This window comes from Homarus americanus, unplaced genomic scaffold (assembly GCF_018991925.1).
Source record: "Homarus americanus isolate GMGI-L3 unplaced genomic scaffold, GMGI_Hamer_2.0 scaffold7626, whole genome shotgun sequence".
NCBI classification, from domain to species: domain Eukaryota; kingdom Metazoa; phylum Arthropoda; class Malacostraca; order Decapoda; family Nephropidae; genus Homarus; species Homarus americanus.
The window spans coordinates 18714341-18732140 of record NW_024718273.1 but is presented as its reverse complement, the minus strand read 5'-3'; the positions used below and the strand labels follow the sequence as shown (position 1 = coordinate 18732140).

General features: G+C 44.7%; 1 protein-coding gene across 2 annotated transcripts; it reads right to left on the bottom strand.

Moving 5' to 3' along the window:
* Nucleotides 1-469: 469 nt before the first annotated feature.
* Nucleotides 470-9636, bottom strand: LOC121859523. Of its 2 annotated transcripts, none has more exons than XR_006087666.1 (4): nucleotides 7999-8050; nucleotides 6915-7924; nucleotides 6549-6670; nucleotides 470-2507 (listed from the first exon to the last, which is right to left on the bottom strand). XR_006087666.1 is itself a non-coding variant. In XM_042356386.1 (4 exons), exons 1-4 carry the CDS (start codon nucleotides 8746-8748, stop codon nucleotides 1781-1783), a joined length of 1296 nt encoding a protein of 431 aa, XP_042212320.1. In that variant the 5' UTR covers nucleotides 8749-9636; the 3' UTR covers nucleotides 470-1780. The 2 variants fall into 2 exon arrangements, 1 of the variants encoding a protein (XP_042212320.1); XM_042356386.1 differs by lacking the exon at nucleotides 7999-8050 and adding an exon at nucleotides 8665-9636 and having other exon boundaries at nucleotides 6915-7277.
* Between the last annotated feature and the right edge of the window lie 8164 nt (nucleotides 9637-17800).

The following is a 17800-nucleotide window of genomic DNA, read 5'->3' as shown; positions in this document are numbered from 1 at the left end:
CCCGTCAAAGTTGCCACGAAGTGTACGATGACGGTCTCATCACTCGTGCCCGACGGTCACTGTCCGATAGTGTGGACGGGGCTTAAGGAGACAAAGGGGGGGGGGTTGGGAGGGGGGTCCATGTCCTGGGTGGGTTGGGGAGGAGGAAGGGCCGCGGTGGTGGCAGCAGTGTGTAGCTCATCAGAACACTTGTAGAAATATTTATAGAATAATTATGATGAGATATTGCTGTGAGTTCTGCAGTGCTGGATATTTTCTAGTAAGATTATTATTATTATTATTGATGGTTTCACTTTTCTTCTTTTAATTGAAGGTGTAAAATGAACCAACACCACACTTGGTATATTAATGTATTTTTATAATTATTATTATTAACATTACTGTTATTAGTAGTAATAAGTTTTATCGTGTATAGTAATTATCACTAGTCTTGGTACGCCAGGTAAACACTTTAATGAAACACAGGTAACATAATTAACGGTGTATTTAATACTGATTCCCTATGTACATCTTAAAGTTGTACACCATCTGTTGTCTCACATAGATAACACTAATACTATACACAACATATTAACGCTTCTTATAAGACTAATCTAACATCACAGAAGTATTATTTGGTTAGGTCATGACTGTACTCTGAAGGTAATGCTGTTAATAGAGCAATAATTACATGGAGGATATCATTTACCTTTTTGTTCAGTAAAAGAGGATAAATGGTAGGTGTTGAATGTGGATTCTGCTTTAAAACATCATTTAATTATTAAAGGAATTAGTGCTACAAGAGACACAGATAAATTAATTAAATACCACAGAAAGGAAAATATTTAGGCCAGTTGTGAAGCAGAAGAGAAGACAAGAGGATTTTGACAACCCTCCCGTGACACCAGGAGTCGCAGAGTTTATTTTGAAACTCGTCGGTAAGTAAAGATACTTTTTAAAGTGTGTGTACAATGAAAGACAAAAGTCGTGTGGCGAAATTTGGTTGGAAGATATGCCGACGGACTAAACTTTTGATGCTTGACAACCACGAGTAAGTAACTGTGGTAAGAGGCTCTCATAATGTTTCACGAGTTATATTTAATCTTCGGACAAAACCGCGACACGACTTTTGTCTTTGATTGTGCATCTAGACTTAAATCATTCACTAGATCAGCAAGTAACACATTTCTATTCAACTCCAGGGTTTAAGAGTAGTGATCACTGCTTAATTACCATATTGTTGGCATTATTGATCAAACACTAGCATCTTGGTGTGTGGCAGAGCAATATTGTGTTTCAGTGAGGGTGTTTTCTTAAACTTGGTTAGGTTAGGTTGGATTAGCTGTCGATTTTAGCAATTATAAGAATTTAGTGAATGTTTCAGAGATCACCTTAGATACGTGAAATCCCGAGGTACAGATGAAGGTATCACAGCTCCGGGTACAGGCATTCCACCTCGGGGCTGAAGGCATGGGAGTGAAACAGTGAAAAATACATTGTTTGGATCAGATACAAACAATAAAGGGGGTAAAAAAATAAACGAACTCTACTGAGTGTCAGGCAGTATTGTTGTGCAGCCACCGTAAACCGGGAAATCCACGGTTTCACGCCAATGACTACCACGCTGTGATGCCACGTCTCGTACCAGAGCCTTTACATACTCCCAAGCCACGGTGCGTTCATGCGGAGGTAACTCTACATATTTTAGGGACTCCATGAAATCCTTAGGTATGTAATTTAAGGATTACTTGAATTCCCTAGTTACGCAGATTCCCTGCAACATATTGACGACTTCACTGCTTTAGAAACTATTTTCATGATACCCAAAAAGTTTAAATTCCAGTATATATATATTAACAATTCTGTCAATTAATTTCTTGGGGATATTCGCAAAGAACGAACGATTAGTATTGTTCGTCGTGACTCCTATGGACCTGTGCTTCCAGGGGAGGGTGTTGTTCTCGAGCAGGAGGCCGAGCACATAGTTGGCCTCATCCGGGTTCTCCAAATGCACAACATATTTATAGTCACCTCCACAGGGATTACACAGCTCACTGATGGGTGTCCAGTGACGATCTACCAGCCCCTTGTCCCAAGTCCACAACAGGTGGTGAAGGAAGTCTTCCATAGTGAAGGAGAAGTTTATAAACTGTTTCTTGAGGTTATTTTGCTCTTCAATAGAATAACCGTCATTAACAGCAGCGATAACTCCTAAATGCCTCCCTTGTTCCAGCATCCTCTTGGCTAGGCTCAGGATCTTAGGATGATAATTGGATTTAATTCTGAATGGTGCAGAAAGTGAAATCTTTCCAGCAGAGTTTATTGACGTCTTTGCTATATATTTAAAAGCCTCTGAAGCTTCCTGTATTGTTTTCAGGTATTTAGGGGAAGCTTTAACAAGACCTTTATTAATGAGGGTAGGGAGCCAGTACTCCTGCCACCTGTCTCTCCACGTCTGGCCACTTCCCGTTACTCTAGTGAAGGTCCTGTTGTATTGATTCAACGGCAGACCATTCAGGTATTTGTCTCTGTAATGTAAGAAATCAAACATTATATAGCGTATGAAAGAACAGCAAACATAGTGCCGTTATAATAAATATATTCTGCTGAAAAACACGTTGTTATACGGTGTTGAGTTAGTGGCACTAGTATACCTTGTTCAGGACTTTAAACGATGCATAAAAAAGATGATTTATGCGGATACTGTTCATCAAAGACTCTCAGGTGTTTGTCCTGAGGAAAATAAGTCAAAAGTACCTGGAGACATGAAGGAACTTTTTTTTGTCATAATGATTGAATTAAATGAAGAATGATGCGAGGGATCTAGATAAGTAACATAACGAAGTACTGAATGTCTGTCGTGGATAGACGGTAATTTGTTGAGTCTTTCATAGCGAGAGTGAAACATGTGTTAGCGAGGCGGAGGACTGAATGCTTGAAACTTAATAACTACACAACTAACATAAAATAGTAAGGTTACAAGTTTGAGCAAAGTTCATAACCAAATACAGGAGATAGATACAAATAAGTTGCTGGAGGATCGGCTATATTTACACTTTCATTTTTCCAACATTCGCGGCCTGAGATCCAATTTTCCTTCTGTTGGAACACCATCTATTAACCTCTTCCCCCGACCTCTTATTAATATCTGAACTTCAACTGACGAAAGCAGCTGCGCCCAAACCTTTTCAAGTCTCCAACTACAACCTTTATACCTCTTTCCGTTCTAAGGGAGGTGTATGCGCCTACTGCAACACACGTACACCTATAGCCCGACTCACGGATCTCGAGTCTTCCCTTTATGATGTCATCTGGCTCAAAATATCTCTACTAAGTATGACTATTTTCCTTTGCTTTCTATACTGTTCTCCCAACTCTACTAATTATTTTAAACTCTTTGAGTATCTCACTTCTTGCCATGAGTCGTTGCTATCCACACACCCCAACACCGAGATCCTCTACCTAGGGGATTACAATGTACATCCCAGAGAGTGGCTTGGCTCTGCTAGGGATGACCCAGGTGGAGCTGAGGCACTCTCTTTTTCTTTACTTAATGATTTGGAACAAATAATCAAACACCCTACACGCGTTCCTGATCGACATGATCAACTTGCTAACATTCTTGATCTTTGTTTTACCTCTAACCCCTCACACTATTCATACTCAATTTCTGTCACCTTAGGGTCTTCTGATCACAATCTTATTTCTATTAAATCAAACTGGGCACAACCACCTCCCCCACCCCCCTCTAAACGTCAACTATGGCACTATCGGAGGGCAAACTGGCAACCCTTGCGAAGAATTCTTCGCCGACTTTCCTCGGCTGTGCTGACAGCATTGCTGGGGTTATACGGGTTATCCCATCTTCTGCCAAAACTTTCATTTTACAATCATGGTTTGATCGCTCCTGCTCTCTTGCTTGCATGGTGAGAGATAGGGCATATCGAGCTATGAAACTATCTCCTTCTCCTATTACCCACACCTTTTTCATTACTTCTAGGCATCGTTGTAAAGCTATTCTTCGTAGAGCCAAGCGGAATTATATAAATAGAAGCATGCTGTCCTGACTAACTCTTCTTCTCGTAAATCCTTCTGGTCCTTAACCAAAAACATCTGTAATAACTTCTGCACTCCCTCTTTTCCTCCTCTCTTCCGACCTGATAACTCTATATCCAACTCTCCCCCTGATAAAGCCAATCTCTTTGGCACCTTATTCTCCTCTAACTCCACCTTAGACGATTCCAACTCTATCCCTCCTACCCCTGCACCTCCTACTGAACCTATGCACTTTCCTATAAACCCCACTCGCAGGGTTGCTGGTGTGTTATCCAGGTTGGATGTGAATAAGGCGCATGGACCGGACGGAATACCCCCTCGTGTTGTGAGAGAGTGTGCTGAAGCCCTGGCCCCTGTGCTTCCTCGCCTCTTTTGCCTTTGCCTCAAAACCCAAACTTTTCCTTCTTCTTGGAAGCATGCCTTGGTTCAGTCCATCCCGAAGAAGGGTGACCATTCTAATCCCTCTAACTATCGCCCCATTGCCCTAACTTCATCCCTCTCTAAGATTTTCGAAACTATCTTGAACTCCCATTTTCTCCGTCACCTTGAACGCCTTTCTCTTTTGTCGGATCACCAGTATGGCTTTCGCCAGGCAAGATCTACTGGTGATCTGCTCTCCTATTGCACCCATCTTTGGTCATCCTCTCTTAGGGATTATGGGGAAACTCTCGTCGTGGCCCTCGACATCTCCAAAGCCTTTGACAGGGTATGGCACAAGTCTTTGCTGTCTAAACTTCCCTCTTATGGTTTCTCTCCCCCACTTTGTTCTCTAATTTTTAGCTTCCTTGAGAACTGATCCATGGCAGTTGTTGTCGAGGGATCGACCTCTTGCTCTTTATCAATGATTTACTTCACACTACAACTAATTCTATCCATTCTTACGCTAATGATTCTACTCCTCACTCTCCTTCACATTTTCCCCTTCCTCCTAATTCTCAAACTAGATCTGTTTCTAGAGCTGATATCATTACATTTATCAGTGCGGATCTGCGCAGCATCTCCGAATGGGGAGGTACAAACTTGGTTAAGTTCAATAGTAATAAAACTCAGTATTTACCAATTACACTCTCCAAATTAGATGATTTCCCACCAATCACATTTCAGGACGTAATCATTCTGCCAAATTCTAAAATAGATATGTTAGGCCTCACCATTTCCTCTAATATGTCATGGAAGTCACACATCCTCAACATTGCTAAAGCTGCCTCCCGAAAGCTGGGAATGCTGTACAGATGCCGTAGCTACTTCACTCCTGAGCAGTTGCTTCAAGTATGTAAGGGATTCATTCGTCCTAACTTGGAGTACTGCTCTCATATCTGGGGTGGCTCCTCTTCTGTCCAACTATTAGATAGGGTGGAATCAAAGGCATTTCCTCTTATTAACTCTCCTCCTTTAGTTGATAATCTCTCTTCCCTTTCTCTTCGCCACAATGTTGCTTCACTCTCTCTCTTTTACAGGTACTTTAACGGGCAATGTTTGATGGATTTGGCATCCTGTGTACCGCCGGCAAGGCCGTGGGCTCGTAACACTCGTCTTGCCATTAAGAAGAAACAATAAGCCCTGGGTGACCATAGGCTGGTTGATCTCTATGGGGTGGGGGGGGGGGCGGGCTGAGGTTGTAGTAATAAACAAATCGATTTAAACTATTGAGCTGTTCTGTATGATTGACCCCCAGTGTTGGGTGAATAAAGGCGGCAGCACACTGGGCACTTTCACTTTCTTCCCAGCATGTTTGGCAAACCGGTCCGGTCAGCAAAACAAAGAGACGTTTTGCGTCACACTGGGATGTTTTGTTGACGCGTCTGCCCAACGCAACGAAAATATACAACAAAGCGTCTAGACGAGGTTCACCATGGATCCCGTTACTGCAGTTGAGGCCTTGCAGGGTTGTGCTATAGTTCTTCAATTGCTGAAGCAAGTGAGGCGTCTGCAAAAGCTAAAGAAAAGACAATGGGTGAGTCGTCAAGTTTCTTTAAAAGTGCCGGCGGCTGGCTGGTTAAAGAAGGCCCTGAATAATGATTTAATAATACTAAAGAAGTTTTAAAGTGACGAATAAATTGATACATGTCACCGTTTATGTGCTATATTTTAAATTACTATTGTTTCATGATTTATTTAAATTTTTACTTGAAATTATATGAGGCTCATTTGAGTATTAATCAGGCCAGCAAAGATCTCTGCCAAACCCTTGTCCATTTCTAGCAACAGCCGAAATCCTGCTGCTTGCTGTGCGTTTAAGCCAACAGCCAGCAAAACGGGTTACATGTTTTGGAGGAAAGTGCCCAGTGTGCCGCCACCTTAAGAGTATTGAAGGCTAGACAACAACAACTGGCGGATGAAGACGACCAAGAGGGTGAGGCTGACAGGAGGAGGAGGACACCTACCCGTATCTCCCTTTATCTCTCACAGTGAGGAAAGAAGGCGATAACGAGACCCTTTGAGTGGGTGTTGATGGGTGACTTGAAATACTGACGCTCTGAATGACATCATGAGAGTAGTTACTGTCAACATACCTGTAGACTGAGGCGAGACGAGCAAGTGGATGCCTCACTACCAAGGTCTTGAGGTCTTTTCGGCTCCCATTGTTTATCTTTCTCAACTTTTCCAATAAGTACCTCCAGGTAATCGAGCCTCCCTGAAGGTGAACAGGTAAAATGTTAATTAATCTCTTATTAGATTTATGTTGTTGATGTATTGAAAATTTTCACAAATTATCTTGGACATATTATTTTTTTTTTTACATGAACTTAAGTGTACCTTCAGAATCACACACGTTATGGTTAATTCAAGTTCGCTAAATACAAGTTACGGTTAATTCAGGTTACGGTTAATTCAGGTTACGGTTAATTTAGGTTACGGTTATGAATTATCCAACCAACCTTAGGAGCGACACACACTGGAAATGGTCTAGTTAACGTGTGTTTCTCTATCGTCCAGGGTCGGTAGGGTGCAAGTTGTTTCACCTCAGATCGTTGACATTCCTGGAGCAGGTGTTCAGCTCTCGCTCTTACCACCTGTCCGATTGACTCTTCCGACTTCGTATCTGACTTCTCTCTGCTGAATTCTGATAAGTTTGATATTCCGTTTAGTGTCTCGTCATTGTTCCGGAACACGTGTGAGGGCTTCGTGTAGTCATTTGTGCTGGTTGGGAGCAAAGTTGACGTCCCTAGGGTTTGCTCCACCCTTACCTGTGATGATGGCGATTCTTCCTGAAGCTCAGCTGTGCTTAACACTCTCGTTGTCTGTTCGTAATAAATTATAGAATGAGGATCGATTAACTGGTAAAAAGATTATTGACTTATTCATTAGCTATTTTAGTTAATTTTTGTTACTTACCTTAGACTGTCTCACTGAGTCTTATCCTGAATAAATTATATCCACCAATAAACGACTCTTCTCGTCACCCATATAGCTGTAGAGACTTGAGTACAGGTAACCCTTAATAAACTTATACTTCAACCAGCCAGGTGCAGTAAGTAAACAGAGACACTCACCTGTGATGAGACGCAGTGAGCTGTAAAGTGAACAGAACTGCTTTTGTTTTTACCTGAGGAGCACAGTGAGGATTACTTTACTGTTCCCGAGGAGTAGTAGAGTACGCGAGGGTGACCTTACTGTCTTCTGACTGTGGTCCTGCCTGTCACCTGTAGTGCCTGATAGCTGTGGTCCTGCCTGTCACCTGTAGTGCCTGATAGCTGTGGTCCTGCCTGTCACCTGTAGTGCCTGATAGCTGTGGTCCTGCCTGTCACCTGTAGTGCCTGATAGCTGTGGTCCTGCCTGTCACCTGTAGTGCCTGATAGCTGTGGTCCTGCCTGTCACCTGTAGTGCCTGATAGCTGTGGTCCTGACTGTCACCTGTAGTGCCTGATAGCTGTGGTCCTGACTGTCACCTGTAGTGCCTGATAGCTGTGGTCCTGATAGCTGTGGTCCTGCCTGTCACCTGTAGTGCCTGATAGACTGTCACCTGTAGTGCCTGATAGCTGTGGTCCTGACTGTCACCTGTAGTGCCTGATAGCCTGCCTGTCACCCCTGTAGTGCCTGTGCTGTGGTCCTGCCTGTCACCTGTAGTGCCTGATAGCTGTGTGCCTGCCTGTCTCCTAGTGCCTGATGCGTGCCTGCTCTGTCACCTGTAGTGCCTGATAGCTGTGGTCCTGACTGTCTGATAGCTGTGGTCCCTGTGTAGTGCCTGATAGCTGTGGTCCTGCCTGTCACCTGTAGTGCCTGATAGCTGTGGTCCTGACTGTCACCTGTAGTGCCTGATAGCTGTGGTCCTGACTGTCACCTGTAGTGCCTGATAGCTGTGGTCCTGCCTGTCACCTGTAGTGCCTGATAGCTGTGGCTGAGGTTGCGCGCGCGTGTGTGTGTGTGTGTGTACAGTAAAAGAATGAAGTATCTCTCCAGCTTTGGCCGAATATAATGAACCCTTGGCCGAAGTATAATGAACCCTCGGCCGAAGTATAATGAACCCTCGGCCGAAGCATAATGAACCCTTGGCCGAAGTATAATGAACCCTTGGCCGAAGTATAATGAATCCTTGGTCGTAGTATAATGAACTCTGACTACCCAACACAGTGAAAGGTGTCACTGTCGACCCCCTGGAAGATAACTTCATTCTCCCGCTGTACATTACCTGGTCACTGAAGTAGGTGAGTACCACCATACTGATCACGGTGGCAGCCGTCACGAACAGAGACACTTGCTTTCTCTGCATCATCGTCGTCTTCTGTCTCACTGTTCAGTATAACTTGACCGTCCTTGCTTGACTCTCGCTGGAAATTAATACATGTACGGTCAGCAGCAGTAATTGTACCCTCCCCTATAGTAGCCGGAGCCACAGTCAATGATGGTCGATGGTAACACAGTGCCACACCACCACCTACGATAGTTTCACAAGTACCCAGCGTCAATGCCACAATCTCCTGACCATTGAGGGACTGTTATACACGCCCTTTGTGACCTCTACTCTGTAATCCTTTTGTGCTACCGCTCACAGGATGAGTATGGGTGCACAATAAACTAACGACTGTAATTGGCACAAAAAAAAGAGATTAATAAAGTGATGAATTATTGTGTTGATAAATGTTTGTGGTTGACGAGTGTGGAGCTGAGGAGGACAGGACTCTTGTGGGTAACTGTACAGAATGATCACAACATTATTACACTGTGCTGTTACTCCGACCCGTCTACCTGTTCTAATCTGAAGTGGTGAACCTGGGAGATATCTGTAAGGCTAAAACTATATACTTTTTGGATGTTTTTCCGTAACTGTATTCCAGAAGATGTAAATAGTAAGTGTTTGAACCATTTTGTTCACCAATTGTTACCTGAATGTTTTATGAATCACTTGTCATAAACCTATTGATAGCTATTGAGTGTATGTTGGTCAGTGGTGTTAACGTGGGGGGGGGGTCCAAGTGCTGATATTATATTGTTTCCACCAAAGAAAGCAATAACAAACGTGATTGATCTTAATAATACATAAAAATGGTTGACCCTCGTGTAACGAGGATGGCCGGCCCAAAGGCCCACCTAGGCGTGAGTATGTTAACGAGCTGCATGACCCAATGTCAAGGAATAGTCCGAGAAGACTGGACAACTCGCCAACTGCACTGGCTAACTATTACCCCGGAACACGATCCGCAAATCAATTAACATCCAGGTTCCCAATTACTGCTGGGTAGACAGAGACAAGTGGCGTAAAGAAACTTGCCCAAAGTTTCACACTGCCCGGGGATCGAACCCGGGTCAGCTCGCTTGCGAGGCGAGCACAATGACCATTACACCACAGGTCGACACGATAGACCATAATAAGACACCATCGACTACAGTGTCAGCTCCAGCCACCGTCACCATCACGTAATGTCTCGACTTTTCAACATGCAAGGTTCAGAAAGGATTTTTTTTGGTATAGTTTAACTAAATACCTAAAGTAACTAATTACTCTCACAATCAACTTATATCCCAGGAAATTATAAGAAAATTATAATTGGTGATATTATTTATAGGTGATTTAAATGCGGTAATAAGTGTGTGGTTTCTCCTTCATTTCTTGCCACCTTAGTTTTACGTTAAGAGGAGAAAAAACACCAAGGCTTCTCCTCCCTTGGTGTTGAAAGGTCAAGTACAACGTTACCACCCGACAGAGGTGAAGCTGGACGACTAATTTTACACCACTCAATTATTATAAACTTCATCTTTCCTTTTTGTCGTCTTTTTTGTTTGTCTCTTTTTGCATTTACTTATTCTCATCCTAAATTTAAGCCTCTTCCGTGCTCCAACAAAATAGACATAGTAACTAGTTTATACATCAACAGTCGGCACAGTTCAGTGTTGGGTTTGTTCTCTGTATCTGAAGCAGGTGTTGTTCATGGGTAGTTCGAACCGAGTTATAGTGCTGAGCGTAACCGTATGGCTGGTCACTTGGCTCTCTTCCTCTGATCCAGTTGGTCGTCTGATATCTTTATTTAGTCATGGTCACGTTGGTGTGAACTGCTGCACTCATAGCCCTGTACAGTATGTCACCACCCCAGCTAGGACACTGTCAGCCCAACCACTTGTTCCTCCCAGGTCCATTACCAAGTACCTGTTCCCGTTAAGAGGATACTTGATCTTACTTACAGGACCCCACTCTTGACATCCAGTGTCCACACTCCCGACAGTTGTTCCGACCGGCAGTCCGGCACTTCCAGGCCACATACAGTAAGTTTATGTTGCTCTGTACTGTGTCCATGCCCATTATCAGTGTAAATACTTGTAAATAGCCATATTTTGTTACCAATATCCATGATCTTGTTCAGTATCCTTGGTGAAAGAGAAAGTGTTCCACCTGACAGTAATCTTTAAAAGAACCAGAGGGCGTTAACATGTAAACCCTGGACACTGTACACACCAAGTAAAGTGTCTGTTGTTAAGAAGTGTGTAGAGCATCATGTGTATATAAGTTTTATTATTGGTAGTATATTACTATTGTTATCTTTAAAAAAAGAAGTGGCTATTCAGCCGTCACCGGTTTAATAGCCTGGTAATTAACCGGATTTTCCATTTTTGTCTACCGTTAATAAAGGTGTACAATAGACGTCCATAGGAAAAGCTTCTGTTTACGTCTTGCCCTGTCAAGCGTAGGTTCACGGCTGAATAGCCGGCTGTGTAGATCAGACTATTCAACCGGTGACGGCTGAATTACCACTGCGTAATATCTAATGAACTAATCATTCCTCGCTGCTGGAAATAGCAAAAAAAATTCTCGTCTCGCCTTGTGACGCGCTTAAAGGCCTTAGTTGTTACGTATAGTAACGTATATAATTTTATAATTTAGTTTAATGTTAGTTGTTTATCCACTTATTTATATATATACAGTAGTAGTTCTATATTAATGTAAAATTCAGTGTAGGGATCGACCTACTTTGTTTTGTGAGTTGTGTAACCTGCGGCACCACAGATTACACACACCTGCTCACTGGTCTCTCGCTAACGTATTATTCTGAAGAAAAAAATCACATATTCCTTAATATGGTGAGTTGCTTTTGTGGTGTTTATTGTACATATTAATGAATTTATCTTCTGTTTAAAGTTACGTTAACCCTCGAGGTATCGGCCGTACAATCTGTCTGGGGTGGAAGACTGAGGTGGGTGAGACATAACGGGGCTTGGGTAGGGAAGGCTGGGGGGAGGAGAGGGTGCTGGAGACGGAGGGAGGTTGCTGGGGGGGAGGAGGAGACGGAGGGAGGTTGCTGGGGGGAGAATACGGAGGGAGGGTGCTGGGGGGAGAAGACGGTGGGAGGTTAGTGATGGGGAGAAGGAAGGGCAGGTGTAGATTGATATGTAAGGATTGTCTTGGGTGGAGGCCGGCTACGATGAGGGACTGAGGGAAAGGTTGTGTTGTGGAGATGAAGAAGTGGTGGAGGAGGAGGCAGAGGAGGTGGAGGAAGAGGTAGAGGAGGTGGAGGAAGAGGTGGAGCAGAAGGTAGAGGAGGTGGAGGAGGTCACTAAAAAAGGACTCTCACCCCAGGCTAATACTCTCTCCAGCCATTTCACTATATAAAAAATGCAATTTGTTTAATTTGGGATTTTATATACAAAATATTTAACGCCACAAAGATACTTTATCCTTTTCCGAATTATTGATACATAATAATACCATAGATGTTATTAATGTATATATAACACAAACCCGTGATCTCTTCATAGAAAGTCTGAGGAAATGATAACGCCCTCAATTCCCTCAGATTATTATCATTTGTTCTTCAGAGAGACAGAACAGTACTTGTCAGTCACCGCATTTCACTCTCAAGGTGGACTATGGCCCGCGGTAAACATACTGGGGGCGGGTACAGTACTGGGGACAGCTACAGTGCTGGGGGCGGGTACAGTGCTGGGGACGGGTACAGTGCTGGGGACGGGTACAGTACTGGGGACGGGTACAGTGCTGGGGACGGGTACAGTACTGGGGACGGGTACAGTGCTGGGGACGGGTACAGTGCTGGGGACGGGTACAGTACTGGGGACGGGTACAGTGCTGGGGACGGGTACAGTACTGGGGATAACAGCGTCATGTTCATCTGGTGTATGGTCAAGTGACTTGTTACAGTATAATGTGCAGTACAGTATTTGTATAATTAAACATACGTATTAGACTGTAATGTGTTGTAATATGGCCATAGGTGTGGTGTGGCCCTAGGTGTAGTGTGGCCCTAGGTGTAGTGTGGCCCTAGGGTGCGTCCACACCAACGCAACGTTGTTGGTAACAAGGGTTGGCAACTACCATATGTTAACACAATTGTTGGCAGCAGTCGTGCTGGGATCATTATAGGCAACACTAATAGTTTCCCCAATTGTTGGTAACACTGGCAGGCGACATGTTGGTAGCAGTGGTGTGGACTACAGGTGACAGGTGTGAAAGATGCTTAGCACACACACACACGCACACACTTGACGTCTACCTGTACGTGTGGACTGTGTATATTTGACCCCTATTAGTTTCTTTCACCCAGACAGTTGTCGATCTTGTACTCCTAACAGTGTTGTATTCATGTGTACTCACCCTAGTGTAGGTCCAGATATAGTGTAGGTATAGTGTAGGTCTAGATATAGTGTAGGCCTAAGTATAGTGTAGGTCTAGATATAGTGTAGGCCTAAGTATAGTTTAGTTCCAGACATAGTGAAGGCCTAGGTGTAGTGTAGGTCCAGATATAGTGTAGGCCTAGGTATAGTGTAGGTCCAGATATAGTGTAGGCCTAAGTATAGTTTAGTTCCAGACATAGTGAAGGCCTAGGTATAGGGTCGGTCCAGAATAGTGTAGGCCTAAGTATAATGTAGATCCAGATATAGTGTAGGCCTAGGAGCAGCGTGAGTGCTATTCTAGGCTTACGTATATAAAGTTACAATGAAATATCAGCACCGACAAACATAACCGATCAGCACACAAGTCTTATACGTCTTATATTTTATGAAGTGAAAGACTAACTCACTAGTGGATGAACGCCACTTCCACACACACACACACCAAGGCTTCTGCCGTAAAAACTCGGCTTCTGGTTTTTTTTCCGGGAATAATAAGCGCGGCAGGGTGACCTTGCTCGGTATGCTCTGAACCTTCACATTTTAACTTTATTGATTAAATGACAAAACAATAAGGCGGTATTTATTGCTAGATTAGGTCAAATAGGTGTAACATTTTAATTAACTTGTGATGACTGATGTGAGCGCTACTGTGTGAACTAATTTATAAACAACGCCTCGACAAGTAGAATCTGTCGAGAGAATTTATACATCGTTAGTTTCACAAGTAAATCGTCATGAAACACGGTGAAATTAAATGTAAATTCTTGACAATTTATTGGTGTGTTTTTACGAATACCGGAATTAGTCTTACAAAATATATTGAATATTTTTTACTTGTTAGTTCAGGCGTGATGTTTACCTCTTCTTAATTAAGGTGTCAAGTTTCCTGTTAATTAATGTTAATATAAAAGTTTCTTAATGTTTTCCATAAATCTTAAGTCTTATATTAATTACTTTTTATTTCCAAACCAGAAGGTGAATAAAATAGGGAATTATTAAACTTTGTGAGAGAATATTAAACTTTGTGAGAGAATATTGAACTTTGTGAGAGAATATTGAATTTTGTGAGAGAATATTAAACTTTGTGAAATAATATTAAACTTTGAGAGAATATGCCTTAATAACACGAAACCATAACATAGAAACTCAAAAAAAATTATAGACTGTGTGAGTTACATGGTGTGTGGGGGGAGAGGGAGTAACAGTGTGTGGGGGAGGGAGTACATAGTGTGTGTGTGTGTGTGGGGGGAGAGGGAGTAACATAGTGTGTGGGGGGAGAGGGAGTACATAGTGTGTGTGTGGGGGGAGAGGGAGTAACATAGTGTGTGTGGGGGGAGAGGGAGTAACATAGTGTGTGTGGGGGGGAGAGGAGTAAAATAGTGTGTGGGGGGGGAGAGGGAGTAACATAGTGTGTGTGGGGGAGAGGGAGTAACATAGTGTGTGGGGGAGGAGTAACATAGTGTGTGTGTGGGGGGGGGAGAGGAGTACATAGGTGTGTGTGTGGGGGGAGAGGGAGTCACATAGTGTGTGTGGGGGAGAGAGGGGTATATAGTGTGTGGGGGGAGAGGGAGACATAGTGTGTGGGGGGGAGAGGGAGTAACATAGTGTGTGTGTGGGGGGAGAAGGAGTAACATAGTGTGTGGGGGGAGAAGGAGTAACATAGTGTGTGGGGGGGGAGAGGGAGTAACATAGTGTGTGTGGGGAGAAGGAGTAACATAGTGTGTGGGGGGAGAGGAGTAACATAGTGTGTGTGTGGGGGAGAAGGAGTAACATATGTGTGTGGGGGGGAGAGGGAGTAACATAGTGTGTGTGTGGGGAGAGGGGAGTACATAGTGTGTGTGGGGGGGAGAGGGAGAACATAGTGTGTGTGGGGGGGAGAGGGAGTAATATAGTGTGTGTGGGGGGAGAAGGAGTAACATAGTGTGTGTGGGGGGAGAGGAGTAACATAGTGTGTGTGTGGGGGGGAGAGGAGTAATATAGTGTGTGTGGGGGAGGGAGTAACATAGTGTGTGTGGGGAGAGGGAGAACATAGTGTGTGGGGAGAGGAGAAACATGTGTGTGTGTGGGGGAGAGGGAGTAAATAGTGTGTGGGGAGAGGAGTAACATAGTGTGTGGGGGGGGGAGAGGGAGTAACATAGTGTGTGTGGGGGGGAGAGAGTAACATAGTGTGTGGGGGAGAGGAGTAACATAGTGTGTGTGGGGGAGAGGGAGTAACATAGTGTGTGTGGGGAGAAGGAGTAACATAGTGTGTGGGGGGAGAGGGAGTAACATAGTGTGTGTGGGGGGAGAGGAGTAACATGTGTGTGTGGGGGGAGGGAGTAACATAGTGTGTGTGGGGGGAGAGGAGTAAATAGTGTGTGTGGGGGGGAGAGGGAGTAACATATGTGTGTGTGGGGGAGAGGAGTAACATAGTGTGTGGGGGGAGAGGGAGAACATAGTGTGTGGGGGGGAGGGAGTAACATAGTGTGTGTGGGGGAGAAGGAGTAACATAGTGTGTGTGGGGGGAGAAGGAGTAACATAGTGTGTGTGGGGGGAGAGGGATAACATAGTGTGTGTGGGGGGGGGAGAGGAGTAACATAGTGTGTGTGTGGGGAGAAGGAGTAACATAGTGTGTGGGGGAGAAGGAGTAACATAGTGTGTGTGGGGGGGGGAGAGGGAGTAACATAGTGTGTGTGTGGGGAGAGGAGTAACTATAGTGTGGGGGGGAGAAGGAGTAACATAGTGTGTGTGTGGGGGGGAGAAGGAGTAACATAGTGTGTGGGGGAGAAGGAGTAAATATATGTGTGTGTGGGGGAGAGGGAGTAAATATAGTGTGTGGGGGGGAGAAGGAGTAACATAGTGTGTGTGTGGGGGGAGAAGGAGTAACATAGTGTGTGTGTGTGTGGGGGAGAAGGAGTAACATAGTGTGTGGGGGGAGAAGGAGTAACATAGTGTGTGGGGAGAGGGAGTAACATAGTGTGTGTGGGGGGAGAGGGAGTAACATAGTGTGTGTGTGGGGGGGGAGAGGGAGTAACATAGTGTGTGGGGAGAGGGAGTAACATGGGTGTGTGTGGGGGAGAGGGAGTAACATAGTGTGTGGGGAGAGAGGGAGGACAGTGTGGGGGAGGGAGTAACATAGTGTGTGTGGGGGGAGAGGGAGTAACATAGTGTGTGTGGGGGGAGAGGGAGAACATAGTGTGTGTGTGGGGAGAGGGGAGGCATAGTGTGTGTGGGAGAGGGAGTAACATAGTGTGTGTGGGGGGAGAGGGAGAACATAGTGTGTGTGGGGGAGAGGGAGTAACATAGTGTGTGTGTGTGGGGGGGAGAGGAGTAACATAGTGTGTGTGTGGGGGGAGAGGGCAACATAGTGTGTGGGGGGAGAGGGAGTAATGTGTGTGGGGGGGAGAGGAGTAACAGTGTGTGGGAGGGAGAACATAGTGTGTGTGGGGGGGGGAGAGGGGGAGGAAACATAGTGTGTGTGTGTGGGGGGGAGAGGGAGTACATAGTGTGTGTGGGGGGAGAGGGAGGACATAAGGTGTGTGGGGGGGAGAGGAGTAACAGTGTGTGTGGGGGAGGAGTAATATAGTGTGTGGGGGGAGAGGGAGTAACATGGGGGAGAGGGTAACATAGTGTGTGGGGGGAGAGGGAGTAACATATATGTGTGGGGGGAGAGGGAGTAACATAGTGTGTGTGGGGGGGGGAGAGGGAGTAATAGTGTGTGGGGGGGAGGAGTAACAGTGTGTGGGGGGAGAGGAGCAATGTGTGTGTGTGGGGGAGGAGGAGTAACAGTGTGTGTGGGGGAGAGGGAGTAACAGTGTGTGGGGGAGAGGAGTAACTGTGTGTGTGTGTGTGCGGGATGCGTGTGAGGGTAATATGGTGTGGGAGTAATGTGTGTGTGCGTGTTGGGGGAGTAACATTGTGTGTGTGTGTGGGAGTAACAGTAACAAGACCTTATTTAACACCACGTCACACAGCGCCTGTTCCCACACCCAGGCGTTTAGACAAAGACTTATCCAAAAGCTCATCATGGCGGTTTCGTAACACCCCTTCTGTTTCCATGACGTCACGCTACCTGCAGGCGTTACTGAAATTATCTCTTACGTTGCCAGATATATAAAAAAATTACATTTTAGTTTTTTTATACCTTGTCTATTAATATTGTTTTCTCTGTGTTGCCTTTGCGTTCTGCACACATTCTTCTTGCTTCTGAAACTGATACGACAGCTGACGTCCTTATCCTGGCTGACGTCACTAACAACAACAACAATAATAATAAACCAGTTTTTGGCTGGAATGTCGTCAGTCGTTTCTTTGGTTCACGGTGTAACAGATGCTATAAAGCCCGTGTTAAAACAAACACAGTAAACGCTGCCTATCCTCTACGTGTCAAACTACGCCTCTTGATAACATTTCACAAGTTAACCACAAACACCTGTTATGTACTACTTTATTTACATTAAACCAGTAGTGACTCGAGAAGACTCAAACAATGGCGACTTTGGTGAAGTGTTTGTCTTGTTCACCACTGTTCTCACACGCCACAAAAGACAGACGAACCCATGCATCATCTTTTCAGACGTCATTGCTGTTAGGGGCCCCAGGTAGGTTTCCATTGTCTCAGCTGGACACCACTCAGGTCTGACTACTACTGAGCAGTGAAGGAGAGACCACTTCAGTCTCTAGCAGATAACTCTGAGTCTGGCCCAGAACTAGAATTCTCAACACTG